Source organism: Aristolochia californica, unplaced genomic scaffold (genome assembly GCF_029961685.1).
Source record: "Aristolochia californica isolate CCGP_79_NKW_82.1479 unplaced genomic scaffold, dmAriCali1.0.hap1 SCAF_1, whole genome shotgun sequence".
NCBI classification, from domain to species: Eukaryota; Viridiplantae; Streptophyta; class Magnoliopsida; order Piperales; family Aristolochiaceae; genus Aristolochia; species Aristolochia californica.
The window spans coordinates 55,816,401-55,832,828 of NW_027181770.1; the positions used below are offsets into that span (position 1 = coordinate 55,816,401).

Here is a 16,428-nt window from a genome sequence, read left to right on the forward strand (position 1 = left end):
GCTCTTTTCCACAGCTCCCACTGACGCTGATACCTTGTTTTTCCTCAGCGTCTGTCAGTCCCAAAGTATCCCTGAAATATCAACGGGAGGGAAACTTAATTTCCCTTACATGTAGCACACGCGAAACAGTGAGAGAAAGTATCAAGGGCCCACCTCTGTGGCGCTAGCCCCAATACTTCTTGACAATCTCCCAGTTGAAGACTGATTTCAATCTATCTTCACACATATCAAAGCGACAACTCTTCCTCAATCATGATATCCTCTATCTCCGCAACTCACTGCCCCTGTCTTTAAGCTAGAAGACAAACTGAGATTGCGTACAACTTCCGTTTCTCAAGTGTAACACCTGGCCAATTCCTCTTGCCTCTAAGCCCTCTCTGTTGCCATCATTTTCCCTAAAACCCGAACCTCAGCTCTGATACCAGTTGTTAGGGAAAAATCGATGATGAAGAAACAAGTAAACGGTAATCATGCACAACACAATATTTTATGTGGTTTGGCAAATTACCTACGTCCACGGCAGCAGTAAAGGATTTTATTTCAAATCAGTTGAAGATTACAATGCAATAAAGAGGTTTATCTGTTACAGTAACAACGTTGTCCCACTGTCTCTCACAACAACAACTCCCTATTGCCTCTACTAGTAACACCTGGAAAACCTCACTGCAACCTCTGCTTGCAACTACTATTGCCTCTGCCTTTGCCTGTGCTTGCAGCAACTACTGCCTCTGCCTCTGCCTACAGACAATGTTGCATCTGCCTGCAGCAATTGCTGCCTCTGTCTGTAACCACTGGAAGACTTCCCTGCTGTATCTACCTGCAACCACTGGAAGGATTCACTGCTGCAATGACTCCCTCTAGAATCAACGACTCTCTGTCCTCTGGCAATGGCAAGCCTCCACGGCTCTAGCCTCTGGCAACGGCGAATCCATGACTCCAGCCTCTGGCAATGGCGAGTCCACGACTCCAGCCTCCGGCAACGGGCTGCCTGCAGCCACTGGAAGACCTCCCTGTTGCATCTGCTTGCAACCATTGGAAGGATTCACTACTGTAATGACTCCCGCTGGAATCAACGATTCTCTGTCCTCTGGCAACTGCAAGCCTCCACAGCTCTAGCCTCTGGCAACGGCGAGTCCACGACTCCACCCTCTGGCAACAGCGAGTCTCCACGACTCCAGCCTTTGGCAACGGCAAGCCTCCACGGCTCTAGCCTCTGGCAACGACGAGTCCACGACTCCACCCTCTGGCAATAGCAAGTTCATGACTCCACCCTCTAGCAACGACGAGTCTCCACGACTCCAACCTTTGGCAACGGTGAGTCCATGACTCCACCCTCTGGCAACGGCGAGTCCACGACTCCACCCTCTAATATGAGCCTATCCTCTCTTTCAGCACCGGCGAGTCCAGGTGAGACCAAAACTCACTACTTTGTCTTCCTAGCAAGACTGAAGCTCACTGCTTCGTCTTCTTGACGAAACTCTCTCTTCCGACAACGGCAACGGCGTCGTACGGCAATGCTCATGGCTCCTCTACTGTATCTCACAACAGCGTCTGGAGTGGCTCCTCTGCTGTGAGAATCCTCTACCATATCTCACAGCAGAGTCTGGAGCAGCACCTCTTCTGTATCTCACAACAGAGTCTGGAGCTCCTCCTCTGTTTCGCTGTGTCACTCTGGACGACGCTGGAGGTCTCTCAGTCCCGAGAGACTCTTTGCTTCTTCTCACCAAAATAGCGTCGACAGCTAGCCTCTGTGGCTCGCCTCTCTACGACAACGGCGTCGTCTGTGGGAATCCGAACCCCCACTCTGCTTCGACAGCACCGTCGAAGCTTCATGGGTCCACGCGTCATCTCTAGGCCCTCTGCCTTCCTGCGACTGTGCCAAGATCCGAGCCTACACGGCTCTCTCTTTTTCAACAACGGCGACGACTTCGCTCGATCCTTCTCGCTGCTTCTCACCGAAGCGTCAATGGTGGACCGAAGGTTCTCCCCCGCTTCGTCTTCCTGGCGCACACACAGGCACCGATACGAAGCTGGGGAGAGAGTTCCGAGCTTCTCTCTCTTTCTCTTCCCCGATGCCGAGTGTCCCACGGACGCTCTTTTCCGCAGCTCCCACTGACGCCGATACCCGGTTTTTCCTCTGCATCCGTCAGTCCTAAAGTCTCCCTAAAATATCAACAGGAGGGAAACTTAATTTCCCTTGCGTGTAGCACACGTGAAACAGTGAGAGAAAGTATCAAGGGCCCACCTCTCTGGCGCTGGCCCCGATACTTCCTGACGGTTGAAACCATGCGTGTGAGGGGTTTTCTCCATTGAGACATAAAGGCCAAATGAATGGGTTCATGAGGCAGAACCAACCACGTATTGTTCTTAATTCTCCCTAAAAAATATTGCTTAGTATCAACTAGATACTTCTACGTAGTTTGTACGGACCTTTGATGATGATCTTGAGGAGCTGCCTTAATCGGTGCTCTTAGGCTTTCTCTCATTGGGTTATGGGAGTTGCTCGTCCAACAAGATTCTGTGTCGTCAGCTATGTAGATTTTGAACTATTTGTGCCATTGTGGTTCCTAGTATGTAGGAATTTTATGGTGAAACCAAATTCTTGTTCTCAATGTTCTCGAGGAGCACATAAGATTGTGCTTTCTCATATGGAAGTGAGAATAAATAACTGTACAAAGTGTGTTTACTGTAGAGGATGTGAGAGAAAGAGAGGTAAGAACGGATAAGAACGGATGTGGGTTGTAGAAGTTGTCCAAGCCCGGAGATTAAGGCATGTAGAAGTTGTCCAAACCTTCACCTTTAGCCTTTATTTATAAATGTCAAGAGTACATAAATTACAAATACACTCTTCACCCTAGAGAGATGAAGAAGATAAAAAAAAACTTACAATATTTATAATAATGACACCCATGCTTGTCTATGTCTTTCAATATACTCCTTCAAGTTGGTGGTGAAAAAATATCATATATGCCTAGCTTTGTAGTGGAGAGAATTTTGGAGTTGATTGACTTCGTGAACATATCAACAAGTTGTCTATAAGTTGAGATATGTTTAAAACTTAAGGTTCCTGCTTGCAACTTTTTTCTCACAAAGTGACAATCCACCTCGATATACTTAGTTCTCTCATGGAAATCTAAGTTGGAGGTAATGTGAATTATTGCTTGATTATCACAATAAAGTTCCATAGAACCTTCTTTGTGGAATCCCAATTTAGTTAGAAGAGATTTAATCCATAGAAGCTCACTTACCACATTTGCCATGGCTCTGTATTCTGTTTCAGCACTAGACCTTACAACCACTTTTTTTTATTCCTCCATGTAACAAGGTTGCCTCCCACTAGAGTACAATATCTTGAAGTAGATTTTCTATCATCTGATGATCCAAACAAATCCGTATCGGCAAAGCATTCAATATTAAGATGACCATGACACTTATAGAATAGCCATTGTTGTGGTATCTTTTTTAAGTACCCGAGAATCCTCTCCAATACTTACCAATGAGACATCTGAGGTTTATGCATATATTGACTGACCACATTGAATACAAAAGAATATTTGGTCTAGTCACAGTGAAATAGATAAGTTTGCCAACTAACCTCTTGTACTTGCCAACAATAACTTCATCTCTCAAGCCAACACATATTTTTGTATTTCCATAAGGGTGTCAATATGACAACATCCCATCATTTTTATTTCTTCAAGCAAGTTAATAACACATTTCCTCTGTGATAAGATAATACCATGTTTGAACTGAAGAACCTCAATACCAAGAAAATACTTGAGGAGTCCCAAGTTTTTCGTCTTGAATTTGTTGCATATCTTGTTTTTTACTTGACTGATTTTATTGGTACCATTACCCGTCAAGATAATATTATCCATGTATACAGCAAGTAGTATGACACATTTTTCGGTATGCTTGACAAATACATAATGGTCTACAGAGCACCTTGTGAACCCAAATCGAACCGTTGTTTGACTAAACTCATCAAACTAGGCTCGCGGAGATTGTTTCACACCATATAATGATTTTTTAAGGCGGCACACCAAGTCACCCTCAACCACAATTCCAGGTGGTTGCTGCATATAAATTTTCTTCTTAATATCACCATTGAGGAAGACATTTTTTACATCTAGCTGAAAATAGGCCAGTGAGAATTAGCAGTGAGAGATAATAAGAGACGCACCGAGTTGAGCTTCGCGACTAGAGAAAAAGTTTCCTCATAATCAATCTCATAATATTGGGTATAGACTTTAACCACAAGGCAGGCCATTGTGCCATCCGGATTTTGTTCGATAGTGAAGACCCATTTACAGTCCATCGACTTTTTTCCAAATGGTAGGGAAACAAGGCGCCACGTTTGATCCTTGTCAAGAACTGTCTTTTCTTCATCCATGGTTGTTTTCCATCCTGAATTTAGTAGGGCCTCCTGATAAGATTGAGAAATAACAACAAAAGAAATAGAAGCAAGAAATTGTTAGTAAGATGGTGATAACCGATGGGTGCAGGCCCTAGGTTCCTTACAAGAGCAATGGGTCGTGTATCAAATGAAGGATCAAAATAGGAGGTGGAGATGAAGAGCTTACGTTAAAGGAATTTGGAGACTCCACAGGTGTAGTGTCGACCAATGTTTCAGGGGGCACATCAATACGGCCATGAGTTGCGGAGTCATCAGTTGTCACAATAGGTTTAGGAAACTTATTGGCTGCAAAAAAAACAGGTGGGGCACCATTGGATGGATAAAAGGGTTGGTCCTCAAAAAATGTGGCATCACTAGAAACAGACAGTTTCTGAAGAGACGGATTGTAAAAGACATATACTTTCTGCGTACGAGAGTACCCTAAAAAATATATTTAATTGTCATGGGATCCAATTTAGTAGTATGTGTGAACGTATTATGAACGAAACAGGTACACCCAAAAACTAACTTATCACCAGGAAATAAATAGGAATATGACATCTGGTTACCAAATACAGAAGAAGGTAATTTGTTAATAAGATAACAGGTTGAGAGGATGACATGGGGCCAGTAGAAATAAGGCACATACATATGATGAAGTACAACATGGGCAATCTCAGGAAGATGTTTATTTTTCCTTTTAGTGACACCATTTTGTTGTAGTGTCAAGAGGTTTGGTGAATTATGTCATTTTCTTGGCAAAAAGATTGGAAGTCTATAGACAGATATTCCTTGGCATTATCGGAGCAAATAATTTTTAAGGTAGTGTTAAACTGGGTAGACACCATGGCACAAAAGGGCTTAAAAAAAGGTAAGACTTCTAATATCTCTTTTAATAAAAACAACCATGTTGCCCGAGACAAATGTAACCAAATACTTTGACCGGGAAACATTTGAGATGTTCATAGGGCCCCATATATCAGTATGAACTAAAGAAAATTGGACAACACTTATGGTTTCACCGGGAGGAGAATAAGTACTCATTTGGTGTTTACTCACTTAATAGTTTTCATAGTTGAGATTGGAAATGGATTGTAATGTGGGAATAATCTATGTATGTGATTGAAGAGATGGATGTCCTAACCTATTGTGCCATTGAAGAGTTGTATGTTGAGCAGTAGTGGTGGTTGTTTGTGCTGGTGAATCAAAATAATAGAGCCCCCCTCTTTCATGGCCTCTACCAATAACATGTTTTGTCTTCAAATCCTGAAGAAGACAAGAAGTAGGAGAAAAGGTGACGGAACAGTTAAATTTTTTGGTGAGTTGACTATTGATAAAATGTTTAGTGGAAACTCAAGGACAAATAAGCCCTCTTTTAAATGAACAGTAGGTGTAGCGAATGTGGACCTCACCATATACCTTGGTTTGGGATCCATCCGCTATAGAAACAACCTTGTCTGGTAAACAATGAACTATAGAATTGAGGACGGTATCATTACCTGTCAAGTGCTCAGAGGCCCCAGAGTCAATGATCCAAGATGAAGAAGTTGTTGAAACCATACCTGTTATAGAAGTACCAGTAATAGGAATGGCTTGGACGCTTGATCTTCTAAAGCAGAGACAGACTTCTAGCCTCTAGTGTTCTTAAGGGCCATCGTAGAGCAAGCTGAGAATAATAATCCAACAATAATAACTAAGAATAATCCAAGGTAATAATTAAGCTGAGGAGTCAAGTAGATACCAAAATAGCAGCTTTGAGTCAAGTTGAGGTAATGAAGTAATACTCAATTAATGAAGCTGAATGACTACCTCAAGAGATCATATGACCTATAGATTGGGTTTGGACCCTCAAAAAATTTGCATAAAAGAGGCAAGTTCTATAAATTTGGTTATAGAGTTCAGATAAATCTGGATGCAAGAGTTTTTTACATAACATGTCAAGCAATTTACGAGAACCTTCATCAAAACTTAATAATTGACTAATAAGAATAAACTATTACATATTTGAGCACATAGAGCTTTGAGCAATATAATCCAAAGATGGTTTGATTGTGCAAATGTCATTGACCATAGCATTATATAAAAATATAAATAATTTAATGAATTTACATAAAACCTTACATGCATAATCAGTGAGACCTAAGCTTGAGTAAAGAATATAACCTAATGAATGTTGCAAACCTTTTCAATGGGTTTCCATCACATCCCAAAGCTTGTAAGTTGGTCTCAAATAATCCCTACTTTAAAAAACAGGATTTCAAAATTAAAAAGAAAAAGTATAGAAGATGTGTTTATTGACCAAAGAGTTAGATTTTAGAATTAGAAAATTATTCAACAAGTTTCAGAAGACAAGCTCCCTCGAGAACCCATGAACCAAACAAGAGAACAAAGAGTTGAGACTTTTTTTTCTCTTTGATAAAAGAAAGCGTCAAGCCATTCAAGAAAAAAACACGAAAATATCACACCTAGAGAAACAAGCTTGAAAACCTAAATACAATACTAAAATCCTGCATAAATTTTGTATGAGAGCTAAAACATTCAAAACGTGAAAGGGGGAAAGTTCAATGATGATTGTTTGCTTGCTTTCTGCTTGGATGGTGAAACAACCTTGTGGATTCCCACCTCCTCCATATCGGAAGCAAAAGAATAAAAATGTTGTTATTAGAAAGATCTTGTACATCATTGTAGCAAACTCGTGGAAATGGAAAAGAAATAGGTTTTAGGCATGATCAAAGCCGAGTAGAAACACAAAGAAGGAAGAAAAAAGAGGAAAGGAGGAGTTGAGCCCAGGTCGCCAGTCGTAAAAAAGAGTTGACGTAGTGCTAGGTGGACAAACTTTGCTGAGGTGGAACATTGACCAATCAAGTGGATTTTAAACGTTGAAATCCAGTAGTTCTGGAAATAAGTTTTGAAATTTTGTAGTTAGGTAAATAAAACTTTAAAATACAGTAAGATGGTAAGAAGGCTGATCCAATACGAAAGTCATTTGGTGCGAAACACTATCTCAATCATCCGATCATTATCAATGGCTATCTCAACTGTCCAATCAACGGCTGAGATAGCCGTTTCGCACCAAATGACTTCGTATTGGATCAACCGTGAGAATGGTAAATGTCCCTTTTCTTGATCAATGTTTGTTGTTTGACAACGAAGTAATGAGAACTAATCAATCTCACCCTCCTTCCTCTTCAATTAGAAATGAGAAAAGGAGATGTCTCCATATGAGGGGAAGGGCTCACCATCTTTAAAAAATAGAGAGAAGGGCAGGGCACAACCCTTACTCAACCTCTTTGTTATGAACTAAAAAGTTGGGGAAGGGGGCTCCACCCCTTTTCTTTTTGTGGGCAGGAGTGCAGTTGCCCTTCCCCAACCTGCAAATAATCAAGGGATCAGCCCTTCTTGTTTTCTCTCTTTTTACTAAAAATAATTATATTTTACATAGTGTCGTAATAATATGATCTTAGTTCAATCATTTCTTCTTCTTTTTTGTGGTTAAACAAGTTTTAACCATCCAACCAACCACCTTTCCCTCTATGATTCAACTGATTTTATCGTAATAATAAACCAGTTGGATCGAAATCGTAACATGGATATCAAGGCCAAACAAATCGAAAATCAGTTCTCAACTATGGACATGCTAGGTTGCTACCGGAAATGTAGTTGTAACTGATAAAATGATGACAGCAACAAAATAGAGCCGTATGGGAAAGTTAATTGTGAATCGATGTCAGATGAAGCTCCATATTTACATTTAGAGGTGCACATTTGGATTTAATATGTCAACTTGTTTCGGGTTTCAGATTAAGGATAAAAAGATAAAAGGAAGGTTCACTTTAGACTCTGGACAGGAAAACCTAATTTGATTTGGTTAATTCGTTTTGAACAACGTTGATGATGTTGATATCTGTGAGTTTTAGGAGTTTAGACTCTGGACAGGAAAGCCATTTCTCTGTCCACTTGGCTCAATGAAACAGAACCTCCCACTATCAAATTAATTTTTACAAAACGTGGAAATAATCTTAGATACTGTTTTGCAGATTAATTGAAGAGCAGAAAGACAAAAAAATACGAGTCCTATACGTTTCAGGTTTCCTGAAGCAAATTTGGGAACTGTACAAATACTCCAGCCAGCTCAGGGGTTTCTGAGAGCAGCTAATCGCTTCTCGAGCTCTTTGACATCCGAACTGCAAATTGACAAAGAAATATGAGAGAATGCATGGTTAAACCATGCGGGCTAGAAAACTTGTTTATGAGCGAACTGAATACAGATGCTATATCAGTAGATATAAACATCAAACGAAACAGATCCAGGAAGCACATGCCATGTACAAGAATTGAACATTTAATCAGGAAACTAGATACCCAGACAGGCATACGAATGTTCAATGCTTTTAGAATATTAAACTATGCAAACACCATATTTTGGTGGAACTTGACACAAAAAGTGAAAACCTATGATTTACTAGAACAAAATAGTAGTATCAATTTTTTTTTTCTTTAGCAACTTGAAAGCTACATCTTTTTTCCAAAATTGCGTTACTCTATTTCTGTCCTAGAAAAAGAAAATTGAATTTATGTCAAAAAAATTCTACTCTCTCTCTCTCTCTCTCTCTCTCTCTCTCTCTCTCTCTCTCTCTTCTTGCATTTGAGGAAAACACTGATTCCAGAACCCCATATTTCAGAAGTGGTCGAAGAAACAAGAAGACATTTGCATATATGTATGGAGGTTACCAGAAAAACACATACCTGTCAACTTCCTGATCTTTTCCTGCTATCCTTCCCTTTGGAGCAGATGATAACTGTCGTGAATTATTGGACCCAAATTAGTTTAATTTTAAAAGTACAGATACCAATATAAAAAGAGCCTAGAAAGTACTTGCACAGTAAAACCAACCTGTGCTGCAATATCAACACCGATTTCGTCCAACACCTGCAAAGTAGCAAGGTAATGATAAATAACCACAAAAAATGCAAAAAGAAGTTAATTCTTAATGCAAGAAGCATATATGAATCAAGAAAAATGATACAATCCTCCACATATAGAGGAAAAAGTACAATCAGATGATAGGAGCATTTTTAGTTGCTTACCTGATTAGTTAACTCCTCAGTTTCCTCTTCCGCCTCATCATTATCCAATGCATCGTCAATGGCCTCAGACATCATCTCAGTCTGAATTTGAAAATTAAAATAAGACGAATAAGTCAGGCAGCAGAAGATTTTGGTGTTTCTTTAAATCCTGAATGAAATTTTTCGGTTGCTTAGTTCTTTCTAACCAACAAAATTATGTTACAATGTTACTCCAGTATGAAATCTTACAGTCATATCCATCTGAGCTGATTGCTTCTGAAATTCTTGCATAATTTTTGCCTGCTTCTCAGGTGCCATTTGCTGCCAAACAATGACATTATAGGTAAGGTATAGAACAAAAAACATACAAAGACAAAACTGTTACTTAATGGAAAGATAAAACAAGATCTACTGCTAAAAGGCCATAACAAAAATGCAAAGCATTTTTATATAAAGCCTGAACAATCACATATAACGATATTCCCCTCACTATATAATAATTTTGTCCAACCTTATTCATGCCAGCCATCGCCTTACTAGCACTTTTCATGCCAGCTGCAACTGACGTATTTGCATGCATTGCCTGCAACAAGTGATACATCAGTAACCTGAAAAATAATGGAGAGAGAGAGAGAGAGAGAGAGAAAGATTTGTTGATGAACCTGTGTATGAGTTGCTATGCCTCGCATTTGGGCTCTACTACCTTGTAAATTAGCAATTTGTTGTCGCAGCCTCACAAGCTGACGAGCTAAAATTTTAGTTGCAGCCTGCAAAGATACACAAATATGACCAATAAACAGAGTAATCCTAGCTGCCCCTCAAGCTGAACCAACAAAACAACCATAATATCAATGATATCTCTTCTTGACAGTCAGACCTGCAGAACATGCAAGGAACAAATACATTGCCTCTGCACCTTTTCAGTTAAAACACATACCTCATTGCCAGTTTTAGCAGTCCTCTTTATTTCAGCAACAAGTTTTTTCTCCTGTTAAAAAAAAAAATCATAAGTTATAAGTTAACAGCATCACATAGCAGATGTGGTACTACATGGGACAACATCAAATCCCAGCATATAACTTCTTGGACGGTAAATACCTCTGACTGCAACACTGCAATTTCCCTCTCGATGCCTGAAACAGAAATAGCAACTCAAGTGAGAGGCCGATAATGTATGACAAAACACACTCCCCAAGAAATTTTAATAGCATTAGCCCTGAATGATAAATTTAGGATGTAAAGAAATCCTTGTAAATCCTCTCCTAAATTTCATTTTTTTGATAAACAAATAATGGCAATTGAACCTCAGACTAAATAAACATCACATATATGCCTCATAACAGGATGTAATAGCTGCATCAAAAAGTATGCAATGTACAACATTACCAAACTGAGTAGTGTAAAAATTTTCCTTTTTCACAATGAACTAAGCAGAGAGAATGAAAAGATATAAACTGATTCCAAGATAACCATATTAGAAGCTATAGTCCATCTGATAAAATAGTGCTTCATCTCCACTCTAAGGTTGGCACCAAAAACCACTATACAACTCAAAATCATATTTAGTTATAGTAAAGACACAGACGGGCAGTCAAGTCACAGACTGCATACAAGATCCTTGCACAATATAAACACGCACGATACTTTGAAAATAAATAACTCTTAGTATGCAGCAATAACAGAGGCCTTGGCAGAGGAAAATCAACTTTGAAACAACATAAAAAATCTCACTTCCAAGCTATCATAAGGCACATAAACTCGAACCAGTAAAAGATCTAGGAATAAGAAATCTGCATTGATCTATGGTCGTACTCTCCATGTACGGTTAGCTCGGATGGCACTGCTTATATAGCAGTTAACAGGCAAATGTGCTCCTGCCCCAATTTGGTTATAGATGGACATATGACGCCAAAATTTGGTACGTAAGCAAATATATATTGGAGTTTGCATGAAGCAACAGACGAGAGCCGTACGTAAGTTTTCTTTCTAGCGTTGCAAAAGATATATCTGGAAACTGAGAATACCTCTAGTAGCATTAGCCATTTCTCTTTTACTCGACCGCATAACCTCTGCAACAATAACAGAAAAGCATTAGTCACAAAAAAACTAGTGTAGACAACTGTACTACCATAAAACTAACAAGAAATCGCCTACTGCAGAACGCCTAAGAATAATCCGATCTGAATTTCAGCATAATCCACTGACATTGACGATAAAAGTAACTCAATTCCATCGACAAGTTCATATCCTCGTGCTGATACGATAACCAAACCCATACCAGAGCACATATCCATCGACACGTCCACATCCTTGTGCTAAAAGAATGATTACTAGAGTAAAAATTCATTGTAAGAAACAAAAGTAGCAATTTTGACATGAATAAAGCCTCGACGAGTTACAGCATGAGGATTCACAGGCAAATCAGGAGGACAGTGATTCAACAAGAATTCAGGACTATACCTTTTGCCGTCGGCTTCTTCGAAAAGATGTTCATCTTCGATCTCGCGAACTACGGGACAAAGATTCAGAGGAGAATTTTATAGCTGAGATTATTAGAAGTAAGCGCGGGGAAGATGCAGGGAAGAAGCCCTGTTTTTTCAAAGGGTCCTCCCAATAGTTTTTCGATTTGGCAGTATCCAATTATAATACTTCCAAAGTCCCATGGAAATTCCGTAAAATCACGCCGACTGGTCATAGAGGTTGGGCCCATTCTGATGACAGATCAAGACCGTTACCAACGTCCTGTTCCGATCTGATCAGATCTGATATGGTTAGAATTTGTTCGACTTGAAACCACCGGGTTGGTCCAATTCGAATCCGGTTATTAAATTAGGTGAAAATATGGACCGTGTCTCCGGTGTCCAAGTTGAACGCGCTAATAGATGGGAAAAAAGAAAAAAAATAAAATGAGAATTTTACCATTATTATTCAAAAAATAGTTAGTAAAAATAAAGTTACGATCATTATCTCATTTTCACTAACTATTTTTGGGAATAATAATAATCAAATTCTTATTTTTTTTCTTTTCTAGGGGTTCCAAATATACCCTTAATATATGTATAAAGAAATTAATAGTTAGATCATAAGATAGTATAATACTTAGGCTTCGTTAGTGTCTTTTCCACAAAACGTTGGAAAGACATTTATAATAGAAATACATTTTCAGGGACCATTAATGCTTCGTGTTTCCTATAAACACTTTTATAGCTGAACATTCTTACAAGAAAAATCATATCATTTTTCAGGTAAGATTTTCAAACCAAGATAGGCCATGAAAATTTTTTGAATAAGTATTTAACAATTTATGTTGTAATACTTTTAGCACAAAACAAATTTTCATGGCAATTTTGTACGACCTTTTATTTTACCAAAAAATTATCAGATAAAGTATGGTAATGTATAGGATTGATTATTATTATTCATTTGTTTCCCAATAAGAGGCACTAACATGTCCATTTAATTTTTCTTATAAATTTCTAAAAAGTTCATGTAATTTCCTAGTAAGGCTCTAATAGGGTTTTATCTAGAGTTTTATTGGAAATGTGTATCCTAGGAAAAACATTTATAGCTCTTCCTAGGATATAAAATTTCAACCGAGAGCACTAACGGGGCCTTGGAGAAATTATATTTGGTATCTTTTTTTAAAAAAAAAAATGTTAAATTAAAGATGAACTTTATTATAAAATTTAAACCAAATGTTATTATTGTTGATTTTTAATTGAAAATACATAATAACAATGTCTTGAAATAGTTTTTAGTCCATATATTTGATGAATATATATGATCATACCAACAAATAGAGCCAACAATCCTAGAGTAACTCAATTTAGGTGACCCCAATAAGATTCCTAACATTTTACAAATACTTCTTTCCCAAGCAAGTGATGTTTGTATCCTACATGATTACTAAAATATCAACAACACTATAATTTAATGTTTCTTCTAACACGAAGTAAAAAAACATGCCACGGTTTTTTGTGGAGTACAATATACGTTTGTTATCTGTTCGATTTTTTTTTTACGAGTTCTATAACTTCAACTTTCTCAAAATATATTTTTTATGATTTTACAAGTTGTCCCATAAGTCCTTTACATTATCATGTAACGTACTCATGTAAGATACATTAGTTAATCGAACGAGTATAAAGTAATCGTAAGGGGTAAAGAAATAAGCTTCGTTATTTTAAGTATTACCCATTTATAATTCTTGCCTCGGATTCTAGAATTTATATCTTACTTGTTGTCGTAATGTTATATCTAGCTAATAAGATGTTCATAGGGACCATATGTGCCATCGTAGGAAAACAAAATGAAGAGTAATTTATTTTTTACTAATTGTATTAGGAAAAAATCCATTTGATTGATTTTCTTGCATTTGTGTTGCCATAGGAAACAACAAGAAAATTAGTTATGGTGTTTGTATTTACACTAGAAATCAAATATTTTGACAAATAATAAAAAAATAAGGTTAAAAATAAACAACTGGAATTCAACAATCGTTGGATGAAAACGGTTACAAATCTAAACACAAATTACATCAAGTTAGCGAAGTTTTTATCTTTTCTATAAATTTAACAGAGTTCTGGGATAGAACGGTTACAAATTTGAACCGCCGGCCATCGGATCAGGTTGATACAAATCTAACTGTTAGATCAAACGATTACAAGATTTAAATTATTGGATAAAGTGGTCACTTATCTAAATGGTCATATCAAAACTAGAGATACAAAAAAGAAAATCTAATATCTGAAAAGCATTTTGAAAGCGTTCTTTGTGTTATAAAGAAAGAATCAAGAGCATTTGAAAGAAAAGGAGGAAAATCCTCCATTTGATTAAATTCGAGTAGTCAAAAAATTTATTGTGGATTTTGTAGGCTCACTTAGTATTATACAGGTCTAAGATTGCAAAAAGGTATGTTGTATCTTGGGAAGGGATAGTCAGTATCTAGTGCACTATAGGAGGCGAATATATTTCGAGAACATACACCTCGAGCCTGATAGAGATATTATTTACTTAATTATTTATTTTATGTCTAAGTGGTGAAGCGGGTTGACAAAAGGTACGCATCAGCACCAAACTATTAATTTGGGTTTTATTAAGTGTCATTCAACATTTTGTGAGTTGAATTATTATTGTTTCTAACAATTTTGAAAGAAATTTCAACTTTTAGAATGGGGAAATCCAAAACTCATTGAAGAAAACACTAAAACTTGGACTATTTGATAAGAAGAATTTTAGTAGATGGCAAAAAGGAATGGAATATTGGTTAATAACTCTAGAGTTGTTTTATGTAATTGTGAATGAACCACCATTTAACAACCCAGAAGACTATGAACCAACAAGATCAGGTGTTAAACAGAAATATGAAAAAGATGACAATGTGTGTCGTGGATCGATTGGTAGTGCACTGAACAACAATTTATATGATTTTATATTCTAACGCTAAGATATTGAAATGTTTATTGAAAACTATAGATACATAGTATACACAAGAAATTGAGTCTGAACAAAAGTTTTTTATAGGAGAGTATTTCACCTACACGATGGTAGTTGGAAAATCAGTAAATGATCTAGCACTTGAAATTCAAATATATTGTTGATAAAATTATAGCCAAGGGTATTCCAAATGATGGTAGAATACAAACATCTGCCCTCATAGAAAAACTTCTTATGTCATGGTAAAACTTTAAAATTCAGATGAAGCATAAAATAAAACTTCCCACATTAGACGAAGTGTTGGAGTCAATCCAAATAGAAGAAAAAGACAGAAACAACATAAATAAAAAATTGGGTGATGGATTTAAAGTTAGTGGAAAAAACAAATTTGATAGAATAAAAAAAACTATCTTCATAAAGAAGAAGTCCAAGAAATACCTTGGTAAACCTAAACAGAAAATTTAAAAGGAACAAAATAAAATGGCATGTTATGTCTGTGGAAAACCGGGTCACTTTGCTAAATAATATAGACACAGAAAAAACAAAGGGCAAAGTGATAGTACAACTCCTCAGGCGAGCATGAGAATAGAAACTAGCTCAACTAGAACCGATGATAGGTCAGTTACAACTAACTTAGAAATTAATCTAGTATTTAATCCGAGTGGATTAACACAGGAGCAATTGTTCATATTTGTTCTAGTATTTCCTCTTTTTTTTCCTACCAATAAGTCAAAAAATAGAATTGTGACAATGGGCAGTTTCAGTGTTGCTCAAGTGATTGGTGAAAAAAAGTGAGTTGAAATTCACATCCGGGAACTCTCTCACTCTTCACAATGTCCAGTACATGCTAGTTTTACGAAAAATCTTGTTTGCACCATGTTTCCTGGAACATTTTTCTAGTTGGAAATTCTTACTAGAAAAATTATTTAATTTTTCAGGTAAAATTTTCTTGCTAAGATGACTCGAAATATCATATGATTTTTTTTAATAAGTATTTGACAATTGATGCTATAATACTTCCAGACAAATTTTCATGGCAATTTTGTATTTGATACTTTATTTTACTAAAAAATTATTAGATAAGTATAATATGTATGAGATTGATTATTAATTTTTATTTATTTCCTTGGAAAAGGTATTAACATGTCCATTTAATTTTCCTATAATTTTTTTAAAATTTTTTACATAATTTCTTGGTAAACACTAATAGGATTTTATTTGAAAGTTTTTTGGAAATATGTATCATAGGAAAAATAATTTTAACTTTTCCTAATATAAATTTCCAACCTTAGGAGACTTAGATATACTTAAAGTGAAATCCTTTAAAATAGATACATACTCTTTTGGGCCCACTAACAACAAATCTAGTTCATTCAGCCCTCGATCCCTGCTTTGTCTTTGACCCCATAAGAGCATACGGTGATAAATACGGTATTTTATATTTAGATATATGCTAAAGCTTTTTTTTTCTTAGTCGACTTTTGAGGCAGTTTCAGTTGTTATAATAGTGTGTGGACATTTGGGTTTGT

General features: G+C 37.0%; 1 protein-coding gene across 1 annotated transcript; it reads right to left on the reverse strand.

The window, feature by feature from the left end:
• Positions 1-8,358: 8,358 nt before the first annotated feature.
• On the reverse strand, positions 8,359-12,060 carry LOC137962032 (vacuolar protein sorting-associated protein 2 homolog 3-like). Its single transcript, XM_068808745.1, has 11 exons — positions 11,924-12,060; positions 11,488-11,532; positions 10,562-10,596; positions 10,401-10,451; positions 10,126-10,230; positions 9,975-10,046; positions 9,713-9,784; positions 9,485-9,565; positions 9,291-9,326; positions 9,143-9,195; positions 8,359-8,580 (listed from the first exon to the last, which is right to left on the reverse strand). Exons 1-11 carry the CDS (start codon positions 11,955-11,957, stop codon positions 8,529-8,531), a joined length of 636 nt encoding a protein of 211 aa, XP_068664846.1. The 5' UTR covers positions 11,958-12,060; the 3' UTR covers positions 8,359-8,528.
• Between the last annotated feature and the right edge of the window lie 4,368 nt (positions 12,061-16,428).

Bases quoted from the DNA above. Each gene is read 5' to 3' on its own strand.
- LOC137962032 (XM_068808745.1), bottom strand. From the start codon at position 11,957: ATGAACATCTTTTCGAAGAAGCCGACGGCAAAAG. The intron at 11,533-11,923 runs GTATAGTCCTGA...TTATTGTTGCAG, and splicing joins GAAGAAGCCGACGGCAAAAG to AGGTTATGCGGTCGAGTAAA. The intron at 10,452-10,561 runs GTATTTACCGTC...TTTTTTTAACAG, and splicing joins TTGCAGTGTTGCAGTCAGAG to GAGAAAAAACTTGTTGCTGA.